This window comes from Chelon labrosus (genome assembly GCF_963514085.1).
Source record: "Chelon labrosus genome assembly, chromosome: 13".
In the NCBI taxonomy this organism is placed as follows: Eukaryota; Metazoa; Chordata; class Actinopteri; order Mugiliformes; family Mugilidae; genus Chelon; species Chelon labrosus.
The window spans coordinates 10,378,440-10,402,038 of record NC_140346.1 but is presented as its reverse complement, the minus strand read 5'-3'; the positions used below and the strand labels follow the sequence as shown (position 1 = coordinate 10,402,038).

The following is a 23,599-nucleotide window of genomic DNA, read 5'->3' as shown; positions in this document are numbered from 1 at the left end:
CACCACAGTGGACGGACAGCGCTCTGTCTGGCAGCAGCAGCAGCAGCAGCAGAAGCAGCAGCATGGGTTTCAGTCCCAGTCTGGCAGCTGCAAGGGTTGGGGGTTTCCTCTCTCACTCACTTCTGGTCAAGTCCACACCACACTGCCAACACAGACCCCAGGGCTCTCCGTGTGCGCTCTCTCCGTCGCCTGGTCAGAGAGTGAACCTTTCGAAGACCGACACATTGATACAAAAATCCCACGCTTAGCCGCTTATATACAGCCAAACCCGAGTTTCCGCCTCCTCGAGCGGTTTCCCCTTGCTAGGTAGAAGCGGAATGAGACGTGATTGGCTGGTGTCTCGTTACATAGCAGCCGACATGAGGAGGCGAGGGAGGAGTTAGCGGTGCGCGCATAGGAGGAGCAAATTGTCAACCGCGGATTGCGTTTCTCCTCATCTCTACAGCAGCTGACATAATGACAAATGAGGACCATGTTGCATATTTCAACAGGTCTGAGTGGGGAAATAGCAGAGTTGATTAACAGCAATGCGGAGGCTGTGATGTTGAGGAATAACAACAGGAGAGCAGCAACATCACTTGTGTATAAAACGAGGTGTTCATTTCCTTTTTTATGCTTTATGTCGAGAACCATCTGACAGTCTTGGAGAGAAAAGGTCGCGTAAATGCCCTCAAGCTTTAAAGGCTCCGCGGTGGTGTGTGTGTGTGCAGCGATGCAATCATGGAACCGTCCAATTATGGCAGCAAAAGTACATGTGAGCGATGTGACATTTTTCGCACGCAGTCTGACGCGTTTCAGGACATCAGAACCCAGTTTCATATGGTCCCACACGGCGTGGAGGCCTGGCTGCAGGCTCGTTTCGACCTCAAAGTCCGCGCATCCAAATTTGCAAGGTTTAAAATAACAATAGTAATACTACTACGCCTGGCATTCTTTGCCCAAGCATGTTAAATCACAGTGGCCTGTTACAGCACATCGGGTGTGAATAATAATAAAAAAAGACCCATTGTGGCCTATTTGTAAGCGACCCAAACTTGTCTCCAGGCAGGTTGGCGCTGAAGCATCCTTCACTCGCATCCGTCTCTCTTAACGCCCACCAGGACTCTAAACATAGACCTGCAGTGCTGCTGACCCACGAGGCTGCTCCCCCACTGCACCTATTATCTCATATGGATAACGGATGCAGACAGAGTAAAGCTAAGGGTAGAATAACAAAACGGCTTCTGAATAAGCACCGAGTGCTGGGTTCCACTTAAGGAAACTGTAATGTGAAATTCCCAATTTTACCCTTACGCAACACTAATGACATTTAATTGAATTTGATCGTACTGTGAACGAAAGGACAACAAGATAACAATATTAACCATAACCATCAGATATCTGGGCGCAGCTTCTGGGACCTGTTCCCTCCGCGCGTCTCTGGAAAACAACTATCAGCGTGTTGACCTTAATAGCTTGACACAGTTGTCCCAGAAATGTAATTACGCATTAGTTTAGTGATAGCTGCTGACACGGCGTAGAGAACTTTAGCGCCTGCAGTTGCTCATTCATTGTGTCTACGTGTAGGGGGGATAGCCCGAGATGCTCCTCTTTGTTGGACCAATTCACTTACAGTCGTATATACGGCGCCGAAATGCCCCAAAGGTTTATTTGGGTCGACGCTTCATCGCACGTTGTGTGCGTAATGCGCGAGATGGGGACAAAGGTGAAGCGATAAAATAAAGGAGCTTGTGCCACAGGTGTTTTTGCTTTCTGTGAGCGGATCTTGCAGAGCCATCCTAGAAGAAGAATCCACTTGTTATACAGCAAGGGCTTTTAAAATGAATACGAGACAGTAAATCACAATGACTTGAAAATAATGCGGGTGCAGTGTGTGTCGCTTCGCTCATCACACAGTCAGCACGTGGGAGGACTTCTATTAGTCACGCATTTCAGCTTGTTTTTCGCACATGCAGGTTCTTCTCCGCGTTTGGTGATCTTACAGCTTAAAACCTTGTGACTGTAATCTTCTGCACCCCTGCTCCCCTACTTCCTGCAGCGCGCACTCAACTCTCATTTCTTGACACATCACAGCTGAAGCGAATCCGGAGCTTGTGCAGCCTGAGCGTCCACGTTCACGTAACACTGCGCCGTGTCTGGTGCTCTAGCGCCACCGACAGGGCGGCACGGGCAGCTGTGGGAGCCGCGGGAGTGCGGAGAGCCTGTTGCGCAGTACAGTATGAGACTGCCGGGCTGAGAAGCAGAACATGAGAGGAAGTGTCATTGCCAGAGCCTCAGGAGATGATGTGTTTAGGCTATATTACCGAGCAACTCCTCCGCCTCCTGCTCTTTAGAAATAAGGGTGCAAGAAGAAAACGCACACATTTAAAAATTAACTGTAGGACATGTTAAAACTATTTCACCTTAGTGGAATGGCCAAAGTGTTGTTTCTAAAAATCCAAACATGCTCAGTAAAGTGTGGAAGAAAATATGCATACATCAATACAATGAATGCCCATATGGGTCCTGACAATGCATCAGTCTCACATGAATAGAGAAATTCAAGGAGAAAAAGGACAGCATTCCTGTTATCTTTGCTCTCTGTCGGAAACGCTGGTATTTATAATCATGTTTAGTGCTCATTATTTCTAAAATAATTTAAAAAATGTACAATAGAAGCAGAAAAATCCTCTATTTAGTCTGGAAAGGAAAACTCCAAAATTGTGACATTTTCATGGAATTAGTTGTGAATCTTAATGTTACCTGCTGTGTGATCCAAAGAAGCTAATCTACATTTAAAAAAAAATGCATGTAAGGAGGATTTCCTGTCTCCTAAAATGAGTGAGCCACTGTGCTATGATTGCGACTGGATATGGGTTTTCTTGGAGACGTTTCACCACTCATCCAAGGGGATTCTTCAATTCTAAATGGCGAGTTTTTATTAGGAACATCTGTGGGTGGTTATGAAACAGAAGCTTTCTGCCAACAGACCGAGCATGCCTCAGCGTCTATTTCAGAGCTCCAGGCTCTCAAGGCTGCAGACATGAAGGAAATCTTGATAAAGACCTCTGCGTAGATCCTCGTGGAAGAAAATGAGGTCAGCGTGGCACTGTAGACGTGCCCGTCTGAGCAAATGAACAGCGGAGAACAACAGCGTGACAGATGCTATGACCCAAGCTGGGAAGCAGCTGGAGAGCCACCGTCTCCAGTGGCAGGGAGGAGATGTCCTGTCCCCTCAGGGCTTTAAATGAGAAGCAGCAGGTCCGAGAGGAGAAGCAGCGACTGTGGGGCCAGTACAGAGGATCTGTGATGGACAGGAGTATTCATCTGGAGCAGGAGATTGTGAGGAAGAAATCAGAGAAGCCATCTGTGCTGCCAAGAATCTGGAGTGGCCAGAGTTCAACGGATAAGAAGGAAAACCCACCAGAGAAACTTTGTACAGATACGTTAGAGTTAAATACATGTTTTAGTTAGTTAGTTAGCTGATAGATGATAGAGGTGATCATGTTCATCATCTGATCTAAAAGGATGTGGGTTGAGAGAGTAGTTTCTGTCTCTGATCACTACATACCTCCCATCCATGAACACAACCTCAGTACAAGATAAAACACGGACGTCTTCTTCTTCAAAGTATCTTCTTCGAAGCTGTTGATTTTCCCTCCAATATGTGATCTGTAAATGAGTCTTCTGCGAACGTGTGCGAAAGATGAGAGCAGGCCAGACGTACGGAACAAAAACGACGGCCCCGGGCCACACGAAATGAGCGCAAGGAGAGTCAAAATCAGGTTTAACCTACTCCAAAAACCCCAACAGATGTCCAAAATAATTACCACAATCTGTCACCCAAGGATAAAAATAGATGATCTTTAAATACTTTGCATTATTAATGGACTGCTGTAGTAATGTCATCAAACCAAGCCGCCTCCAACCTCAATTAGCTCTGCGGATATTGGAGGAGAGGATCAAAGAAACCAGGAGTCATTTTTAGACTCGTCTTGTAGCACAGGTCAGAAAATGATCATGTTTAATCACTGAAATCCCACTGGCCTATGCTATGTCTTGTTTTCCGTGCCAAAATTAGTGAGTGTTTCCGATAGCATGAAGAGAGGCACTAGTGACATTGAATGTACTTTGAATGACCTAATTGTGATTTTGGTGCCTAAACAATTTGTATAATACTTAATATAAAGAGTAATGCTGAATGAAAAGGCCTCCCATAGAGGAACCATGAATCATCTCATTTAGATTATACTTTTTGACTCATAAATATAAACTTGTCTTAAAGTTCGACCTTTTGAAAACGATTTATTCATTCTTTTTCCTGCTGAGTGTTAGATAAAGGGATTTATACCAGTCTCATGTGAGCACTGTTTTACAGCCATCTGGAGATTTCATTAGCTTAATATTAAGAACGGAAACGAGAATAAAAGGCGAGTGTCAGTGATTAAAAAACTGCATTTAGTTGGTTTAATCCGTACATATGGGTCATTTGACTTCCAGGCAGTCAGCATATTTCCTAAAGTGTAGATCTGCTCTTTTAATTGTGCTGTGAACTGCATTCTGTAAGCTAGTTAAATATGTAAAACTTAAAGCAGGAAGTGCAAACTTTTTTTTACCCTTATTTCTAAAGGTGGCAATTTACTGTAGGTATTTTAAGACAAACAGGAGGACTGTGAGCCTTTATGGTTAAGGGAAGCTGGAAACAAGGCTGTTTTTCTTAGATAAGGAAAATTTGACATTCTGGATCAATTCAAATAAAGACACAAATATCAATACATGACACTGTAAGTATGTAATAGACTACTTTATTGATGTAATGCATAAATAACACTGTTCTTTAATAGCTTTTCTTACTACAAGGATTCTGTCTTGTGTTTAGTGGGCTAAGAATCTCTGTCTTCAAATCAAGGTGCTTAGTAGTGGTAGCATAGAAGAAGCCACGCTGGCTGATGTTTTTGAGTGAGTCAGTGAATCCATGCCCTCTCCTATATGAGCCCAGCCTCCGACTACACAGTCACATCAGTCAGGCCTCATTTAGGAAAAGGGATCTTAGATCAGAACTGAAATACCAGCAGCGCACTGACGAGGCTGCCAAGCAAAGCTGTTGATGCTCTGGCTGCCAGGGCCTCATTCCTCTCAGTGGTGGTCTGACCCACAGGTGGTTCAGTCGGCCCCTGGCAGTGCCTCAGGTCAGCGCCCACACAGGCGGCATAGGCCATGGCGTGGGCGATGTAGTTCTGCTCCTGGACGCCCTGGAAGAGGTGGGCCATGGGTCCGCGGGCCAGCACTGCCACATCCTCTCCGCTGTGGGTGGTTGACTGTAAAGGCACTGCAGACAGCTGGATGTAGTCTTTACTTTCTGGAAAAGACAAAGTGATATGCATTATAACCTGCATATATGCAAAAGTTAAACCCAAAGGCTGGTGGACACTAACGGTTGCTAGTGTCCAGCAGCTTTTAGATTTGTCCTCAGGTTTTCTCAAGACAAGCAAATAAAATAAAGCTTGTTAAAGGAGTGCTAATGAACCAAAGTTCACAAAGTTCTTGAAAGGAAAACGAAGTAGTAATGAGGGCGTCTTACTGGTGGTGACATTGCGGATGTCAGGACGTTTGCCATCAGTGATTTTGAACCCCGGTCCGTTGCCATACATCAGCGTGGTGTAAGGCAGAATGTCTGTAGCCCACAGTGGAGATTTACCTGGTGAACATAAAGATTATCTTTGACTTATCTTTGTGCCTTTTTTCTTTTCTTTTCTTTTCTTTTCTTTTCTTTTCTTTTCTTTTCTTTTCTTCCTCATGTGCACACATCACACATATACAAACACACAAAAGAGGAGCAGGGATTTGTGGACCCCAAGGGTGCTGTAGGAGGTCTAAAGCTTGTTGAGCAACTCAGTGTTTGTCTCCAGATGAGCCATTAGCCTGGCGAGTCTCCCTGCTGGTGAAGAGCTCAGAGTTGCACAAGCACATTAATCACTGCTGCACCGCTGTGGAGGAGGAGGAGGAGAAGGAGGAGGAGGAGGAGGAGGAAGAGGAGGATGGTAAAAAAAGGATAGAACTGGAAAGAGGGAGTATAAAAGTGTGACCAGCACAATACAACCATAGCTCAATATAAGCTTTGAAGACTGATACTGATATATTCGTGGGCCGGATTTCTTTTTTTAAAGTGACTATTTGCATGAAAGAATTATCTAAAATATCAGTGTTTGCTGAGGATTTAGCTTCTGGCAGAGTGGAAACATGCCAAGAAAACTATCTAGTAGTGGTGACTGATCTGCGTTTATATTTAGCCTACAAGTATCACCACTATAGCCTGATTTTTTAATTTCCTTCTTGTTCCAGCAACACTTATTGTACTTAGTTATAGGTTTGAACTATAATTGAATCCAAATTCCTCTGAAACACAAACTTATTGCACCATTCCCTCAAGTCTTTTACTCCTCTTGTCCACTATTCACAATGTATTTTTATTGATACAGGTATACATTTAGTATTTAATATTACCCTGCATATTTTATAAAATTAGGCTGTAACATTAGGGCTTTTTCTAAGATACATATTTAAAGGGCAACTTCAACTTAAATGCAACAGAAAATATTTTTTTTAAGTGGCAATATTGAAGATTTTCATTTATATAAATGTCTGTTAAATCTGCCTTTATCACTGAATGACGTAGAACAAAGGTGACTGAGCCGACGACCTACTGATGAAATTATGAAAATCCTCGGCTGTGATCTATTACAAACTGCAAAGTGTCTGTGGCGACTCCTTCCCCGCACAGTTAACAAATCATAATCCATCAAAGAGCAGTTCTCTCTCAACCAGGAAAGGTATAGTAGGTGGAACGCTCAAATGTTCAGTTGTCAGACAACGTGACGAAACTGTTTGCCTTCAAAAATATACTCGCGATTACCAATTATCACTCGAAGCTGAGGAAACTGAGATTCCAGGGTTGTCACTTTAAGTTCTCTCTTCACTTCAGTACCGCAGAGGTGAAATGGATTTTCTTTGTGGTGATCACAGGCTTTGTTTAAAATAATCTACAGAGACATGTGTCTCCAAAGGCTCCAATGTCCCCATCTGGAAAATCTTTAGAACTCATTAGTTGTTAGTTGTCTTACAGCCTTGGGGAGGTAAAGCAGTGTATGAACAGAATACAAATGAGGAGAAAAGAGATTTTAATTTGAGAAAATTTCTTCAAAGTGGGCGATTTCACATTTCACAAATCTGGGAAACCACAGGTGTTTCAAGGGATGTGTCCGTTGTGTTCAGTAAGCAGTGACAGTCGGGGCAGTAATGTGAATAGAATAGAATTTAGCCTCCATTCAAGTTATAGCGCACTTGAGGCTCCTTCTGCAACAAGCCATATTGTCTTGTGTAAAACAAAGGGCATCTCAGGTTTTAAGCTTTGAGGTAAAGAGGAGACAAAGAGCTGCAGGAGTAGAGAGGTAAGGAGTCTGTAAGGTTGATGAAGAGGCCGTCCAAACCGAGATTAACAAAGCGAGGAGAACTCAGACGCTAAAATGTAAGAGAGAGGCAGGCGTTAGTGTCAGTGGTCGGAGACAGGTAGAAAGGAACAGAGATGAGGAGAAATCGAGGGACTGAAATAGAAAGGCGAGCGGGAGAAAGGCTGCCAGCTATATGTGTTTACCCGTGCTGTAATTGCAGGGGAGAGAAAGCGAAGGAAATGTCAAGCTGCTGGTGGCAGAGGCACAATGAAGCTGTAAGGAAGCCGGCAGTGAGAGCCATCACACACATACACAACAGGCACAAAATGCCACCTTGGGTGTCCATTGTCATGGAGGATAAACACACCTGGAGGGGGGAATGGACGGATGGAGCAAAGGATAGAGGGGAGGAACTGGAGCAGAGAGAAGGATTTCTCCTTCCTCAACAGATTTAAACCTTAACTGTAATTTTGTGTAAATGTTTACATACAGGACATTTCAGCTCTGCTATCAACCCCTTCACTGTCATCTTTTCAAAGAAACTTTATTAAGTGATGAAACTGTATATAGGAAGTCTGTTTGTAATTACCCAGAATGCTCTGTCCCCTAAATGGATATCCATTGAAGGTAAGAGGGTGGGAGTGGTCAGCCATTACTACTGTGAGTGTTTCCTCCTCCTTGGTCAGTTCAAGGCCCTTGGCGATGGCATTGTCGAAAGCAACTGTCTCATGGAGCGCCATGTATGCACGCCCTTCATGATGAGCCATGTCGATACGCCCACCTGAGCACACAGGGAGGAAAGGGTTAAAAAGGATGGCTGGTGCAAAGTAATGGCTTAGGGTGCCCGTTGGTACTCCAAGGAAAATCTAAAGGTTTAATTAAAGTAGGCATTATTGGTTACTTTTTTATTAAGTAACACAGTGAGACAAATATTTATTTTATTTCCAAGTAAAATATTTCTAGAAAAAATAATGTGATTCAAGTTTGAAATCTGAGGAAACTTAACAGAACACTGTTATTTCTAATCTGTACTTTTAACCATCATCATTCAGAGACCCAGAAGATGTGCAGGTGATGATCGATTTGCTATTCAGAGACACGTGACTTGGCTTTGGCTCCTTATAGATTTGCCTGGAAACCAGTTCAAGACTTCATTTGACTTGAGGCTTGCCCAAAGTGACTTGACATAGACTTGGGACCTGACTCAGCGGTGTTTCAAATGACAACACTTCACTGGGACTTGCAGGATTTGCTCAAATGTCTTGCCAGTTGCCAGTGTCTAATTGTGTAACTAATTAGCTGACTCTGATTTGTGTGGCACAACTTTAGACTGTCACCAGACGTAAGACTAAGAGTTATGTTGTTGTTTTGACAGTCCTGAGACTTTACTCTGTCTTGTTTTGACTATCTTAAGACTTCATTGTCTTGTTTTGACTATCTTGATGACATGACACAACACACTTTCAAATGACTCAAGACTTAATTAAATATGACTTATCTCTGACAGGACACAGGACTCTGGATTATCTCGAATTACTCAGAACTTGACCCAAAATGTTTCTCAAATTACTTGAAAATTGACTTGGATTTGCTCAAAAGACAGCACTGAAAGGTAACATCTACTCTACTGGGGAACAGTGAATTGTAATTTCAATGAGATAATCGATCAGTATAGAAACAGCCTAGAGAAGCTTACAGATGAACATATACAGCACAGCGGATACGAAGTAGGTAGATTTCAAAGTTGCAACTTTTCTCCAGCAGAGAGAGTGGCCCACTCTCTTGTTGGGGGATGATTTATAAATATATACATTTTTTTTTTACCTTTAGCACATCTTCCCACTCCTGTCCTCTTCACTAGCTATATTGGAAAGTGAAGTAGACCCAGGTTAATAAGTTGTGATCTCAGCGAGCTGTCAGTGATTGGGCGCACCATATGCTGGCTTCTATTTATACATTTGCCTGTTATTTTAAAGTCATTGTGAAGACACTCAGTAGCACCATGGAGTCCCCAGACGGCAGATAAAAGGAGAGATGGATGAGGAGGCCAGTGAGGCAGCCGCGTGGAACAGAAACACATCAGGCCACCACACTGCGGCAAAATCATTGAGCTGTATGCAGAATCAATGTCAAGTCACTGGATCTACTGCAGGTACACACTGTTCTCTAACATGATGTATTTAGAGGTTGTCGCTATGGCAAAAAACACAAGGAGCTCCTAAAACCAACCAATATCAGGGTTGAAGTTGAACACATATTGATATTTTAGCAAACCACAGCAATTACCTCAATGTAGTCATTTATTGGCCACTTGGGTTCTCTGTGTCATTATTACAGGCTCAATGATTCAATTGATCCACTTGGGCTATTTTTAGTCAGACCTCCATCTCTCAGGGGATTTCATTATCGAGTCATTGATGAAGAGATGGGTGTATGTGGAGGGTGGGTACAGCCGTTTTCCTCACCTTCCACTAGCAGGAAGAAGCCTTTAGGGTTTTTCTGCAGGATGCGGATGGCCTTTTCTGTTGTCTCAACAATGGACGGATCTATGCTTGGGTCCCTGTCTTCCTCAAAGTGGAGATCACCGGGTTCAAAAAGAGCTGTGGGGGAGAGACGTAAACCAAGTTAAAATACAGTATGTCCAATGTATCAGCCCACAGCAGAGGCGCAGGACCAAGGGAAGCCCTATCTTACATCTCCTCCTACTACTACTATTTTCATCTGCTACTATTTTCATCTGTGTGATAAACCAAAAATCCGAAGTCTGCACGGCAGCAAGCGAGCACCCAGTCCCGAAACAGCACAGTGACTCCTCCACATGTCATACACCGCAGAGAAGACTGAAATCACGATATGAAAAAACAACTGTAGATAGTAAAAATTAGGAACTGGCACACATTAACAAACATAGTGGAGCTACTTAAAGATATGGATATCCATCGGGAAACTAAAAGAATGACTACTGAAGTTAATTGTGAGATGGAGACAATCACGACTTAAATGAGAATGCTAACGTTGATTTGTTCCATGTCCAAATACTGTATTCTTCCCCCCTTGTAGCCACGGTGCTACGGTGCACATTACAGAAAAAATGTACGCCATCGTCTTCGTTAACGAAATGAGAATATTCACTGTAACAGCGTCATAAACTAATGTTAAGCCAGCAGTATTTGTGACTGCCAGTTACCAAATAAATAATGCAACTTTAAACAAATCTAAAGATCCTAGTCACTCAGATTACCACTGTCCACAATATATAAAAGCTCTTTTCTCACTTTCTGCTGGTTTCACCTCTCAGGATTACAGATATCATGCAACTGAGGTTAATTCTAGTTTGTCAAATCAAGATAAAACACATATCCTGTTAATTATAGGCTATTCATTACATCTGCATTCCATTCAGATACATCATGCTAACTCTCTGACAAGATCCAACAGGACACTCATAAGGAATGGGGACTGAAATAATGTTAGTTACACCTATGCTTTTCACTGTCAAGAGAAGTGGAGGCAAAACTGTAAGAGGAAATGTCAACTGAGAATTAGGACAGTTCTTAGTCAACATTAAATTAACCTTAAAGGGATTATTTGGTAATGTGAACACTTCTGAAAATACACTAATTTGCTGTGTTGACAAAAGTTAGATGAGACGAGTGACATCTCTCTTTTGTCTGTGCATTAAACATGAAGAAACAGCTAGTGGTCATTTTTTCTTTTTTTTATGTACAGTCTACATGTAGGGAAGTTACAAGGTAGTGAATACTGCAAAAGGAGGTGTTTATAAGGAAACACAGTGAACAGTACCCAATCTGAAAGCGGTTGTTCTGACTTGTGATAGCTGGGTAAGCATTTTTTTTTTGTTGTTGTTTTTCACAGAGACAAGTCTGCTCTTTATGCACTGCTAATGTTCAGCTAACCAGCTGCTAGCTCTAGACTCTAAAGCATAAGTGGTCAAAGATTTATAATATACTCACTTATAATAATATGAAAAGAAATGGTCTTATATTTGTATAGTGCTTTCTACTAATTGGTACTCAGGATGCTTTACAGACACATCTACCAACCTGTTTACATTCACACACCAGTGCCAAACCCTGGGAGCAACTTTGGGTCCAGTGCCTTGCTCAAGGACACTTCGGCATGTACTAGGGATCAAACTGCTAATCCTCTGGATCTTGGACAACATGCTATGCTCTACCTCCTGAGCCACAACCGCCCGAATAACAGCTAACTGTTATAGTAGTAGTAAACACACGGTGTACTGAAAACAGATTTTATAAAGGACTGCATGTTTATGAACCTTGAAAACACTTACTGACAGTACAAATACGAGAAGAAAAGAGTACACAGGTGAATGAACCAAGGACACTACAGGTCTACTGATGTTGTGTTCAACAAGGGCGGGACGGAAAGGAGTTGCCTTCGTTTGGAAAGAAATACGGGACACGACAAAGGAAAGTAAGAATGAACGCACCCATGAGGTAGTCGGTGGTTTCAGGGTCAACGGCGTCGAAACCCGTTTTATTCCACACGTAGTGGGCTTCCTGTAACACACATTCACACTGTGAGTGGAAGTGATTGTGCCGGTTGTGAGTCACTGAATGAGTCACTTCCACTCGTACACTGACCTCAAATCCTTTTTGTGTTTACAGTCTGTGAATTAATGTCAAGTACGTGTTACGTTCCATATAGTGCCACGGTCAAATAAACTGCAACTGTCCCAGGTGATTATCGTAGTACTTATTGATAAATGTCTATAAAATATGGTAACCATTTAGGAAAGTCACGTAAAAAAGTGTTTCACTCCTGATTGCCACCACTTTGTGTTACTGAGCGACAACAATGTACTGTGTGTCCATTTGAAACACGTCATTTATAACTTTAACAAATACATTCCTTCCATGCTAAAGGAAGTAGTGTAGTGTGCATATGAGAACACTCTACAGCTTTCACCTCTAAATCAATTCGAGCTGTACTTCTACATCTAGATATTCTGATTCAACACTAATGTAATGGAGCTCATTTGTTGTAGTCAGTGTATTAAATATCTAATTATAAAAACTCAGGAGCACTAGTCAAGCTTGTCAAAAGTGCCAAGCAAATTGAATGTACTCTGCTGTAAATGTCAGCACTTGGAAACCTGAAATTATTAAAAAGAAAAAAAAAAAAAAAAAAAACTCACTTAATGACTTAAACCATTCTCTGACTGTCTCAAGTACAACTGTGCCATCAGTATTTCATTAAATGCAGCTCCTCTAAGAGGGAGTAAAGCATAGGCTGCTAATACTGTATATCATTACCACAATACATGGCACAAAGCAGAGCTTTTGCTCTAGGTGTAGTTACTATTTGAGGAAAAATCCTGAGCCCTGACATTAAAACTAATAAATGGAAAAATAAATGAATAAAATTAATTAACAGGGTCACATTTTAACTGATACACCTCTGTGAAGATATTGTTATAAACCAGTTGGTTTTCTTGTGTCTGGGTGAGCAAAAATGTTACCTTTCCAATTTTCAAATTCTGCCACTCAGAGATCAGGTTGCGTCCATCTTTTCTTTTGCCCCTGGAGCTGTAATCCCAGGGGTACTCTGGGTCCTTGGTGCCGCTAGGAGTCATGTACTTCCTACCGCCGCCAATGATCACCTAGAAACACACACATTTAAACACAATTTTTAAAAAAAAATAACATGTAATATAAAAAAAGTGAAACTGATCTGAGTTACAGAGAATCTTACATCGATGTCTATGTTTCCAATGAGCTGGGAAGCAATGTCGGTGCAGCCGTCCAGCTTGGCAGAATCAGACATGTCGGCATCACTGTACCATGACCTGCTGGCACTGTGGGCGTAAGTGGCTGCAGGGGTGGCATGTTGCACACGTGTAGTTGTTACGATGCCCACAGACTTACCTGCAACATACAGTAAATGAATTAGTTTTCATGCATTCTGTAGCCAAAAAGTCTGAACAGCTGGCTGGTCATGACTTTCTTAAACCCCCTGTGATGCAGACTGTCCTAAATACCCAATCAGGCATAACATTATGACCACCTTCCTAATACTGTGTAGGTCTCCCTTGTGCCTCCAAAACAGTTGTGACTCATCAGAGAATGGACATGGGCCTTCTGAGGGTGTCCTGTGGTGTCTGGAAACAGAATGTTGTTAGTGGGGGCCTTGGGGTCCTGTGGGTTGAGGGGACGGGCCTCTGTGGATCATCCCACAGATACTTGATCAGTTTGGGATCTAGTGAATTTGGAGGCCAGTTGAACACTTTTTGCTGTTCTTCATGTTTTTTGAGTTGTTCCTAAACCGTTTTTGTGTGTGTGCCTGTGTCAAGGAGTGTCATTGCTATGGGACGGGGTGGCCTGGTCTGGTCTAGGTGGGTGGTACATGTCTAAGTAACATCCTCACAAAATGCCAGGTCCAAAAGTTTCCCAGCAGAACACTGAATTGTCATGAGATGGTCAATGTCATTTACTTCTCCTGTCAGCGGTTTTCATGTTGTGGCTGATCTGTGTATACTTATTGTCCTTTTAACCATAATGGCCAGCCTTCCTCTTTGAATTACAGACCCCAAAACCAGAACACCAAGATGAATGAACTACACTGTGTGACTTCCTGAAAATTCCCTACAAACACAACACGTACAGCAAACTTTAAATTGATTTGATACCCCACACTCTATCCTATGCAGAATATCACTGTGCTAACTGAATCTTTATGAACACTTAGATAAAGCTAGGTTAATATTACACTAAAATGTCTTTGCTGAAATATTCAACCCTTATGCCATGTTGTGACATTACAGTAAAAATTCAAAAAAGATTTGTTAATTAGATTTATCAATCAGTCAATCAGCAGAATAAATAACAGGGTATAATTCTGACTGTTGATTGCTGATTTAAGTCATTTTGGCAGCACACAAGTCTTCGGGTGGACCTTCATTGTCTTAATTACCCACAAGAACTGGATAAACGGTATGTCTGAGGGAGCCGTTTTTGTTGCTGGATCTCACCAGGCTCTCATTTGGGTCCTTGTTTTGTTTTTGTTTTTTTTGGTCTTTTGCGTCTTTGTTGGAATTAATCAGATGTGACAGAGGGGACAATATGCAGAAAAGGATGCAGGCTGCTCAAAAGTGAGCTCTATGGGTGCCCCCGTATTTCTTTGTTTTTAATACCGCGGTAGAGTCATTCGGAAGGAAACAGAAAACACGCCCATTTCTGAAATGTTTTTATGACGTCAAGTAGATGTCAGGTCAAAGACTAAAAATAACAAAGCCCACACATTCACACACCTGAGTGTCAGTCTCTGGTGGTGTGGCGGGCCTTGACACACCGCGTGTCTGCGTGTGTGTTGTGACATGTTTACGACCTCTGATAACGCAGGAACATGATAAGAGTCAAGGTTCTTGCCTGTGCAGCACATTATCCTTTACTGGAACCTGAGTCTGAAGCTGCAGTTGCTCCCTGCTCCCCTGTGGCAGAACCACTCTGACGGGCCACTGCAGCTCACAGGAAAGCGCTCAGCTGTAAAATCAGGTTTTGTCGAGGTTGTATAAGACCTGAGGGATTTTCTCTTGACAGGAGCTAGAACTAAACTGTGACATACGTGGCAGTCAGTGTCAGGTATCTGCCTGCTCTTTGAACAAGAGTCCCAAAATCCATTTGTTGCTTCAGTCATTCAATCATCATGTGAAGATGACATGGGCATAGTATGGTCTGCGCCGCAACGGATTACTCTGTTCACATTCCAAAGAAAATCATTGCGAGGATCAGTTTAACATCTACTCTGTTAGTTCATCTATATATACTGATCATTCATAACATTATGACCACCTTCCTAATATTGTATAGGTCTCCCTTTTGCCTCCAAAACATCAGAGAATGGACATGGGCCTTCTGAGGGTGTGCTGTGGTGTCTGGTTAGTGGGGGCCTTTGAGTCCTATGGGTTAAGGGGCGGGGCCTCTGTGGATCATCCCACAGATACTTGATCAGTTTGGGATCTAGTGAATTTGGAGGCCAGGTCAACACCTTGTGATGTTTTTTTGTTTTTTTTTTAATTGTTCCTAAACCGTTTTTGTGTTCCTGTGTCAGGCTGCATCCTGCTGGGGATGGCTGCTGCCATCAAGGAGTGTCATTGCTATGGGGTGGGGGTGCCTGGTCTGGTCTAGATGGGTGGTACATGTCTAGGTAACATCCAAATGAATGCTAGGTCCAAAAGGTTCTCAGAAGCACATTGTATTGTACTTGTACAGTTTCAGATGCTTGCATGACCAGGTAACAGGTTAGTATCTGGTCATTAACAGTTGCTAGTCATGTAAGTTTCTGATGGGTTACACCCACAGATGTTTCTATTTAAACCCGAGCTATGCACCAGTGTTTGAGAACTGAAGAAGCTTAGATGAGTGGTGAGAGAAACTCTTCAAGTCCAGTTGCCCTTGTTTCTCCTCATTTTTTATATATATCCATATATACCATTATCTTGAGGTGTTTTCCTGTGTATCCTTTAGTTTGGGTTTCACTGAAGGACACATATGAGCGATCGGTATGACCGTTTTAGATGAAGTGCACGTCATAAAAGCTGTGTCAGTTTTTCACATAAATCAATAAATAACTGATAATTGAGATCCTGTATACGCTAGAAACCTGGCCAAGAAGAGATCAAAGTCAGCAGGTTGAAATGCTGAGTATGCACAAGCAACAAAACACAAACCTCTGCGTATGGGGAAAAAAACACACAAAACTATCCACTCATCAAAATGTGCAGATTTAAATGTTTTTCTGCAAGTTAAACAGTCATTATCTATTACCCCTTATCAGTCACAAGGGGGCTGGAGCATATCCCAGCTGTCATTGGGTGAGAGATGGGGTAGACCCTGGACAGGTCACCAGTCTATCACAGGTCTAACACATTCATCCAATTTAGAATCACCAATTAACCTGACAAGCACGTATTTGCATGCAAACTCCACACAGAAAAGCCCAGTGGAACCCATTACCCACTTGCTGTGAGGTGTCAGAGTTAAACAGGTCATTTGAAATAATTTTACATTGTGGTGTCGTGGTCTTACCAGCGTCTTTGGCCCACTTTAAGATAGATGTGACCTCGTTGCCCTTCTGAGTTTTGCAGATTCCGTTGCGAGTCGCTGCATTCACTCCTACGGTGTTCAGGTTGGTCTTCACTCCACAGAGGTACGCCGTGGCCGTGGCCGCACTGTCTGGGATCTGGAAGTCCACGCTGTAGGTCTGCACAGTGAAAACACACACAGATACACTGTAGACGATCTTAAATCAAATATACTGCGTGACACAACGCTCTTAACCTTTAACGACTCTGGTTTGCAGCAGAAAGCAATAACTGAAAAGAAAAATAGCGCACAATATAAAAGAGCTAATGGGGCGTTAAGCAGAACATAAGTAACAATTACAGCAAAGTAATCTATGATGCACTGTCTGCTCATATTTTTTTACTTTCTTTCTTTTAACAGTTTTCCTAACAGTGATTACTCACTTGCTGGTGCTTACTTAATTTGCTATCTTTAAAATATTGTTTTAATGTCTGACTGAAGCTTTCTCCGTGGAGACTAATGGAATCACAGGACGAAATATAAAAAATGAAAAAAGAAAGCGTAAAGCACTAATTTAGCTTGTGAGAGAACATTCGACTCGAGATAAAGTGTTGACACGGTCAGTCCTGCCCTGTAAGCAGATGAGTAGCTACAGGTCAAAAGTTTTTCCATGGGTGTGCCTATACCTAGTAGCCATTAAAACTTGTATCAGTTTAATAAACGAATTGACAATTTAATAGGTTTATTATGAGTTTTGAATCATCTGATCATGCACACGATAATGTGGATGCGTTGTTCAATAGGTTGCTCTTTTAAATGACAGTAGTAAATGAGAGAGATATGAATTGTAAATGATATTTATATAGCAATTTTCTACTTTACAGTCACTACGACACATCTATCCACTTGTTCACATTGTTCAGTGTCTTGCTCAAGGACACTTAGGCATGTGGTCCATGGACCTAGGATCAAAGTGTTAACCCTCTGGTTTGTGGGCAACCCACTATATCTACTATATCTATCACTCTAGCTATGCACTCTTAGTGTGTGTGTGTGTACCTTAGCCAGGCCCACACTGGGGAAGGTGTCCATGGTCATCACAGTTTCTTCCCCCGTCTGGTTCTGCAGCTGTCCCTTGAGGATACGAGCCGCCGTGTAGGTTGTGATTCCCATACCTGATGCACACGACACACACAGACACACACTCACATCTTCGTGTATTCTAGCCTGGATCCATTCCCTGTAATGCAGTGGTGTCAAACTCAATCAGAGAGGGGGCCAAAATTAAGAACTGACCCCAAAATACGGGCCAGCCAGGATGGATATTTATTTAAAATGGGACACAGTTTGTCTTTTCATATGTATTATGAGAAATCATTCATACAGAAATATGAATTTAACTTTTTCTAAGCCATAACAAGAATTTAGAATAAAACCATAGGTGGCCCGCAGGCCTTGAGTTTGACATGTCTGCTCTAATGTAACAAGAATATCTCTCTGTTTTGCTGGAATGATCAAAGTCTCACTTTGGCACATTTGCTTGTTTTCTGCACTACACATTGGTGAAACAGGCAGGAAACAGGAGAGACAAGACCCAGAATTATACATTTTAAAAAGTAGGTCAGACAGTAATTCCTGGTTCTACTTGTCCAATTCAGCCAGACAAGGCTGTCTAGTGTTATTAGTGTAAGGAAATGACTGTGTTGTGTAACCTACCATCTCCAAGGAAAAACAAGATGTTCTTAGCAACATTGTTGTTGGGCTTCCTGTCCAGCACTGACTGCAAAGACTTCCTGGCCTGTGACCTCCAGAACTCAGGATCCTCCTCCTCAACTGTCGACAAACACACAAGTCAAAATCGCGTAAATAAATACATCAAAAGCTGACACATTTATACTGCAAACTTTTCAGTTTTCTTAGCTATGGTCCTGCTGACCCCAACCAGTCCTGTCAGTACAGCAATGTGGCATTACCATTCTGTGGCCCTGTTCACCCGAAGTGTTCTGATCACAGGTGACCTGCTTTCAGTTTGTACTATTACAACTGGCTGCAGAATGTGTCTCACATGTGACCGCTTATGGTGTCCATATACACAAAATGACAAATGACAATGACAAATTTGGCCGCCCTGGTCTCCAACAGACATGAAACTGAAGAACAAAACGAATGAGGCAAAACTGGCTAAAGACGGTCAGCTGAGACACATGAACAGACATCATTAAAGGTACATTATCATTTTCAGGAGATTTATAATAGCAGGTGTGTTTTTTTCCCTGAATGAATTCAGTAATGTCGCTTATGCAAGGGCACCCATGTTGAGTAGGTGTTAATGTGACTCAGGAGGCATTGTGTGTTCACACTACCAAAGGAAGGTCATCAAATGCGACCCAGGCCACCGCCAAATGTGGTCTCAGATCAATTTACACCTGTAGATTGCCCAGGAAAGATATAACGCAAGCTCTGAACAGGGCCTTAATGCGTCTTCAAAACATAACTGTACTTAAACCTGTCCACTTGTGATTGGATCCTATTTTAATGGCAGGCGTGAACAGCTCTGCGGACAGGACTTGTTTCATCTGCATGTTCTTGTTTGTCCTTTCAGACATACGCCCTGTGTTGATCTGATGACTTTCACCTATACTAGGGACATGTCAACTTTCTGTTGATGCTCACCAAACATTCCCTCCTGTTGTCGAAGAAAATATACGAAATTCAACAATATTATTTAAGTAAAACGAGGGCAGGTAAAACCAAAGGGAGAAAACCGTGAGATGAAAATAGCTCCGGGTGGAAATCTCCTACGTAACTAGCGTGCCTCATTATCACATCATCAAGGTAAACGATTTTGTCTTGCTACGCAGTGAAGTGGAAGAACAATAACTCCATGCTTGCAGGGCATGAGGTGACTAACCCTCACCACAACACAATAAATGGTTTCTACCTGAACCAGGACAGAGGGAAACAGTTCTTCCCACTCAAACATATTTGGAGGATACTATTCAGTCGTATTTGTCACAATACTTTTGGAGCTTGACCCATTCTAGAGACTTGAAGTCATTACGTATTAGCTTCTCCTGCTTCCGGTTTAATCATTTCTTTTTATGTTTTATTAAACATACCAATGTGAATTCCAAGTCCAACTTCCCCCGTCCACAAAAAAAAGTCGTGGTTGTGTGACTATCCACCTGCGTGCAGAGGTATTTCTTTTCTGAATCACTTGAAATACGCCTCATAATGAAATCTTAAAGGTTACCATATATTCTGCTAAGACTAGTGAATTCCTGAAGTTTCTGAAAGTGCAATCTGCTCGAGTGCGCCTTTAAAGCACAACATGTCCTCGTAGGGAATCACTACAGGTGTAACTCTATGCTTTGAACAAACTTCAAACTAAAATGTCACGGATGAGAGTCAAAGAGCCGTTCCGTGCATCCTGCAGAGATCAGTGGAAGCGGAACTAAAAACTCCTTTAGGACTTAAATGTGTGTGTGCGTGCGTGCGTGTCAGGATGTTTGTTTGCTGCAACAGCTGTCACACCTCACTATCGTGCTCTCTTATCTACGGCAGTACATCTCTCTGTGGCCTTAGCAATCGGTTTGATACAGCAGTCCACCGATACACGGTGAAGGCTGATAACAGCACAAGTCCAGCGTGCTGATTTGAAAAGTTCTGGAGGCTCTTACAAGACAAATAGGAAGAGGAAATGTTTTGAGGATGGACGGCCACGTGAAAGCTGAGGAATCATTAAGGAGAAAAATTAGAGGGTAAAAACAGAGCACAAAGAGAGAAGGGAATTCAGTGGCTGGTGATCATGTTTACAAAAGAAGAAAAGTAGGAAAGAAGTCAGACTCTAAGGTAAAAGGAGGAGAATCATACTATGCATCAAACTCAACATTTTCAGGCCACTGTGATGTTTAAATATCCGGTGGTTTTGGTGTGAAAACAAGGGAAAGAGAGAGTATGCCTGTTTGCTGATGAAAATGTGCGATTGAGACACTTGGAACAGACAATATTGCGGCTTAAGAGGCAGTGCAAATATGAATGCTGAAAGAAGAAGTAAAAATGGAGGAAATAAATGAAGAGTAAGTGGTTGGCTGACTGAGAGCAGTCAGCGGTGAGAGAATTGTGTGTGAACAATGGAAGGTCCACACACGAATCATGCAAGGTTGGTGTTGTTTAAAGCTGAATATCTACGAACTGAAAAGGTTTGAAGTGTGAATCCAAGCGTGAGCACTGAAAGGTTGAAACGTCAGCTGAAGACATAGAGGTGTATTGTTGATGTTTTAGTGGGTAAAGTAGCAGGATTGTAATTGGACACGGCGAAAACTGTTAAAGTGTAAAAAACAAAAGCACTGAGAGCTACGGCGCGGGGCAGCAACTCAACACACTGCAACTCAAGGAAACGCATGCAAATAGACAAGACACGAGCACGGTAAGAAAACGTCCTCATCACGTGATGACACATGACCTGCAAATACACCAAAAACACCAGCAAGTACAGAAACAAACTGCAAGTAGGGCAACAACAGTTTACAGAGGACGGGACACACAAAAAAATGATGAACCTGGCTGGGACACTCGATTTGCTCAAATCTGTTTGTCTATCTAAGTCGTTTGCTTTTTATTAGTGTTATCAAATGGATGAGGGCGTTTGCAGATTTGTATTTGCTACCCCTCCCCCTAACCCTTAATTTACGTTTGTTTTATCTATGTGTAAGTGGTTTCATAAGTCGCATTGCGTTGAGTTCTCTCGGCCGCCGCAAAACAGTCTTCTGAAGTGTAGGCACTGAAGCAGTTGAGCTTTTGCAGAACTGAAGTCAATTAAAATGTCATTTAAAGTCATTTAAACCACTAAGAGTGACTGAGTTGTTAGTTGAAGAGAATGTCGCCAAAGTTGAAATCTCAGTAGCAGAGGAAGAGATGAATGTTTTTGTAGAATATGTGGATAGTGAAAGCAGTTTAACTGTCATCTGAAGAGTAAATGATGGAAGCAATTATGTCAGTTAAAGCATAAGAGATGAAAGCAGTGTACTTTATCGTGCAACCAATAAAATCTGCTGCAAAGATGTTGAAATTGGCAAAGCTTTGAAGGCAATGGAAATGACTTTGGAGGTGGAATCACTTAAATCAGATTTTTACTGGAAAAGTAAAAGATGAAAGCGAGTGGGAATGTTATTAAAAGCATAAGCACTGGAATCATTCGAAATGTCATTTAAAGAGAAAAAAAATAAAAGATGTGGTAATGGCATTTGATGTGTAACAACTGAAAGAAGAGGTCAAAGTTTTAGTTGAAATATAGCAAATAAAAAAATAGAGACAGATGTCGTGACTTGCAATAAATCACTTGTGGTAAGCAAGAGAAGCTGAAGTGTCAGTGAAAGATGATCTGAGGGTTAAAAATGGATTAAAGTTATTAATAAATGTAATAAAGTTTCAACTTCAAAGTCTGAATGCTTTTGAAGGACAGAAGAGAGGAAAGGGATCAAAAAGCATAAAGGTGGAAACTCCCAAAAAAAGCATCCAGCGGAAGAACAATCAGAATCTCTTTGTTTTTTTTTTGGTTTTTTGTCTTACCCTTGGCGTTAGACAACGTGAACGCCGCAAGCAGAAGGAAAACCGAGATGGTCAGCCTTGTCGACTCCATGGCCACACTGAGGCTGGAGATCTGCTCTTCTAACCTTCACAACAAGTCCTCGACTGACATAATCACCACAGCTGCCTATCATTTTAAACAGCATGTCATAAATGTGCAAAGATTAATAGGCGTGGGACAAATTTATGACCACGGAATAAACTTGTTGGCTTTGATGAAAAATTGTAGAAAACAAGTATAAAAATGCATGAATAGCCAGAAATAAAAGAGTGAACTAAGTGTGGGTGATTTTCACACAGATCAGTTTTTGACAAATGGATTACATTTACTTAAGAACTGATTATTGTATGTTGTTTTAATGATAAGGACTTTATTTATGACACTGTGCTAAAGATTATGGGAATGAAAGTAAACATGCCAAACAGCTGTGGAAAGAAACTGCGTGCCTTCTAATCACAAATGGGTGTAGTTATGTAAGTGAGGAAGACAGAGTCCACCAGGAACTGAGCTGAATGACATAAGCACTCAGCCATCTATTTTCCAGTGAATACATTAGCGAGAGATGACTACATGTATTAATAAACCATGTTTTGTTTGATCACTTGTCCAAAATTTGCCCATCACTGGCCCTTGCGAGGAAAGGAGGTAGCATGGCAACTGATGCTAGAGCGCGTTTTTCTTCTTATTCAACAGGTGCCGTGCGTCACACTGGTAATGGGACACTTATCAGAGCTAATCTGATCGCCTAATGCTCGCCGCAAGTTCACCGATTAGAATCGCAAATGTGAACGGGGCCGTCTGTGACGAGGACCGTGGTGACTTGTTAATATGCAAAAATGGGTTAAGCAGCCTAAATTAGATGAAGATGAGAGTACATGTTCCTGTAAATGGAAGCAGAGAGGGCCACTCGAAACTGACGTGACGCAACATACTGTATGTGGGCAACTCTGAGTTCATAATAGAGAGAAAGGGGGAAAAAGAATAAAAAAAACAACAAGTGTGAGTCTCAGAGGGAGAAATTGGGAGCTCAAAGCCGAGCTTATGAATCGGGTATCAAAGAAAAGAAAAGGTGGCGCACCATCAAAGCAAGCAATGTCTGTGCAGCGTCATATTTTATTAAAATATCATTACCGATGCATTTTTGGCCAGAAGACATCCGCAAAGAATGACTAGTGTTAATGTGAAAGAATAGAAATGCCCAGAACCATGCTCCCTCCATATCAGCTTATTATCACATTCTATTAAACCCTCAAATTCCTGGTATCCATCAAAACTCTTTTATTCTTTTGTTTCATTGAGTCCCCAAATCTACAGTATGCTTTCTAATGTATGTAGGAATATTGTATTTTTATAGCAATGTGTAAACAGCACATGTAGGAGATGGTAGCAGCAGCCGAACATTATATTATGGCTTAAGTTCGACACTGACAGATGTTTTACTTGCGCTGCAGCCAAACATATTTAATCCAACATGGATAAAACAGAAGCCTTTAAAAGAACCAGAAAATTCCTAA

At 42.0% G+C, this 23,599-nt stretch overlaps 1 protein-coding gene across 1 annotated transcript; it reads right to left on the bottom strand.

The window, feature by feature from the left end:
* Positions 1-5,033: 5,033 nt before the first annotated feature.
* Positions 5,034-22,424, bottom strand: alp3 (alkaline phosphatase 3; the record flags this gene model as incomplete). Its single annotated transcript, XM_084558553.1, has 11 exons — positions 22,067-22,424; positions 18,212-18,328; positions 17,555-17,670; positions 16,499-16,673; positions 13,167-13,339; positions 12,934-13,074; positions 11,902-11,971; positions 9,893-10,027; positions 8,017-8,208; positions 5,561-5,677; positions 5,034-5,338 (listed from the first exon to the last, which is right to left on the bottom strand). The coding sequence occupies exons 1-11, from the start codon at positions 22,134-22,136 to the stop codon at positions 5,034-5,036; spliced, it is 1,611 nt and encodes a 536-aa protein (XP_084414679.1). The 5' UTR covers positions 22,137-22,424.
* Positions 22,425-23,599: the final 1,175 nt, after the last annotated feature.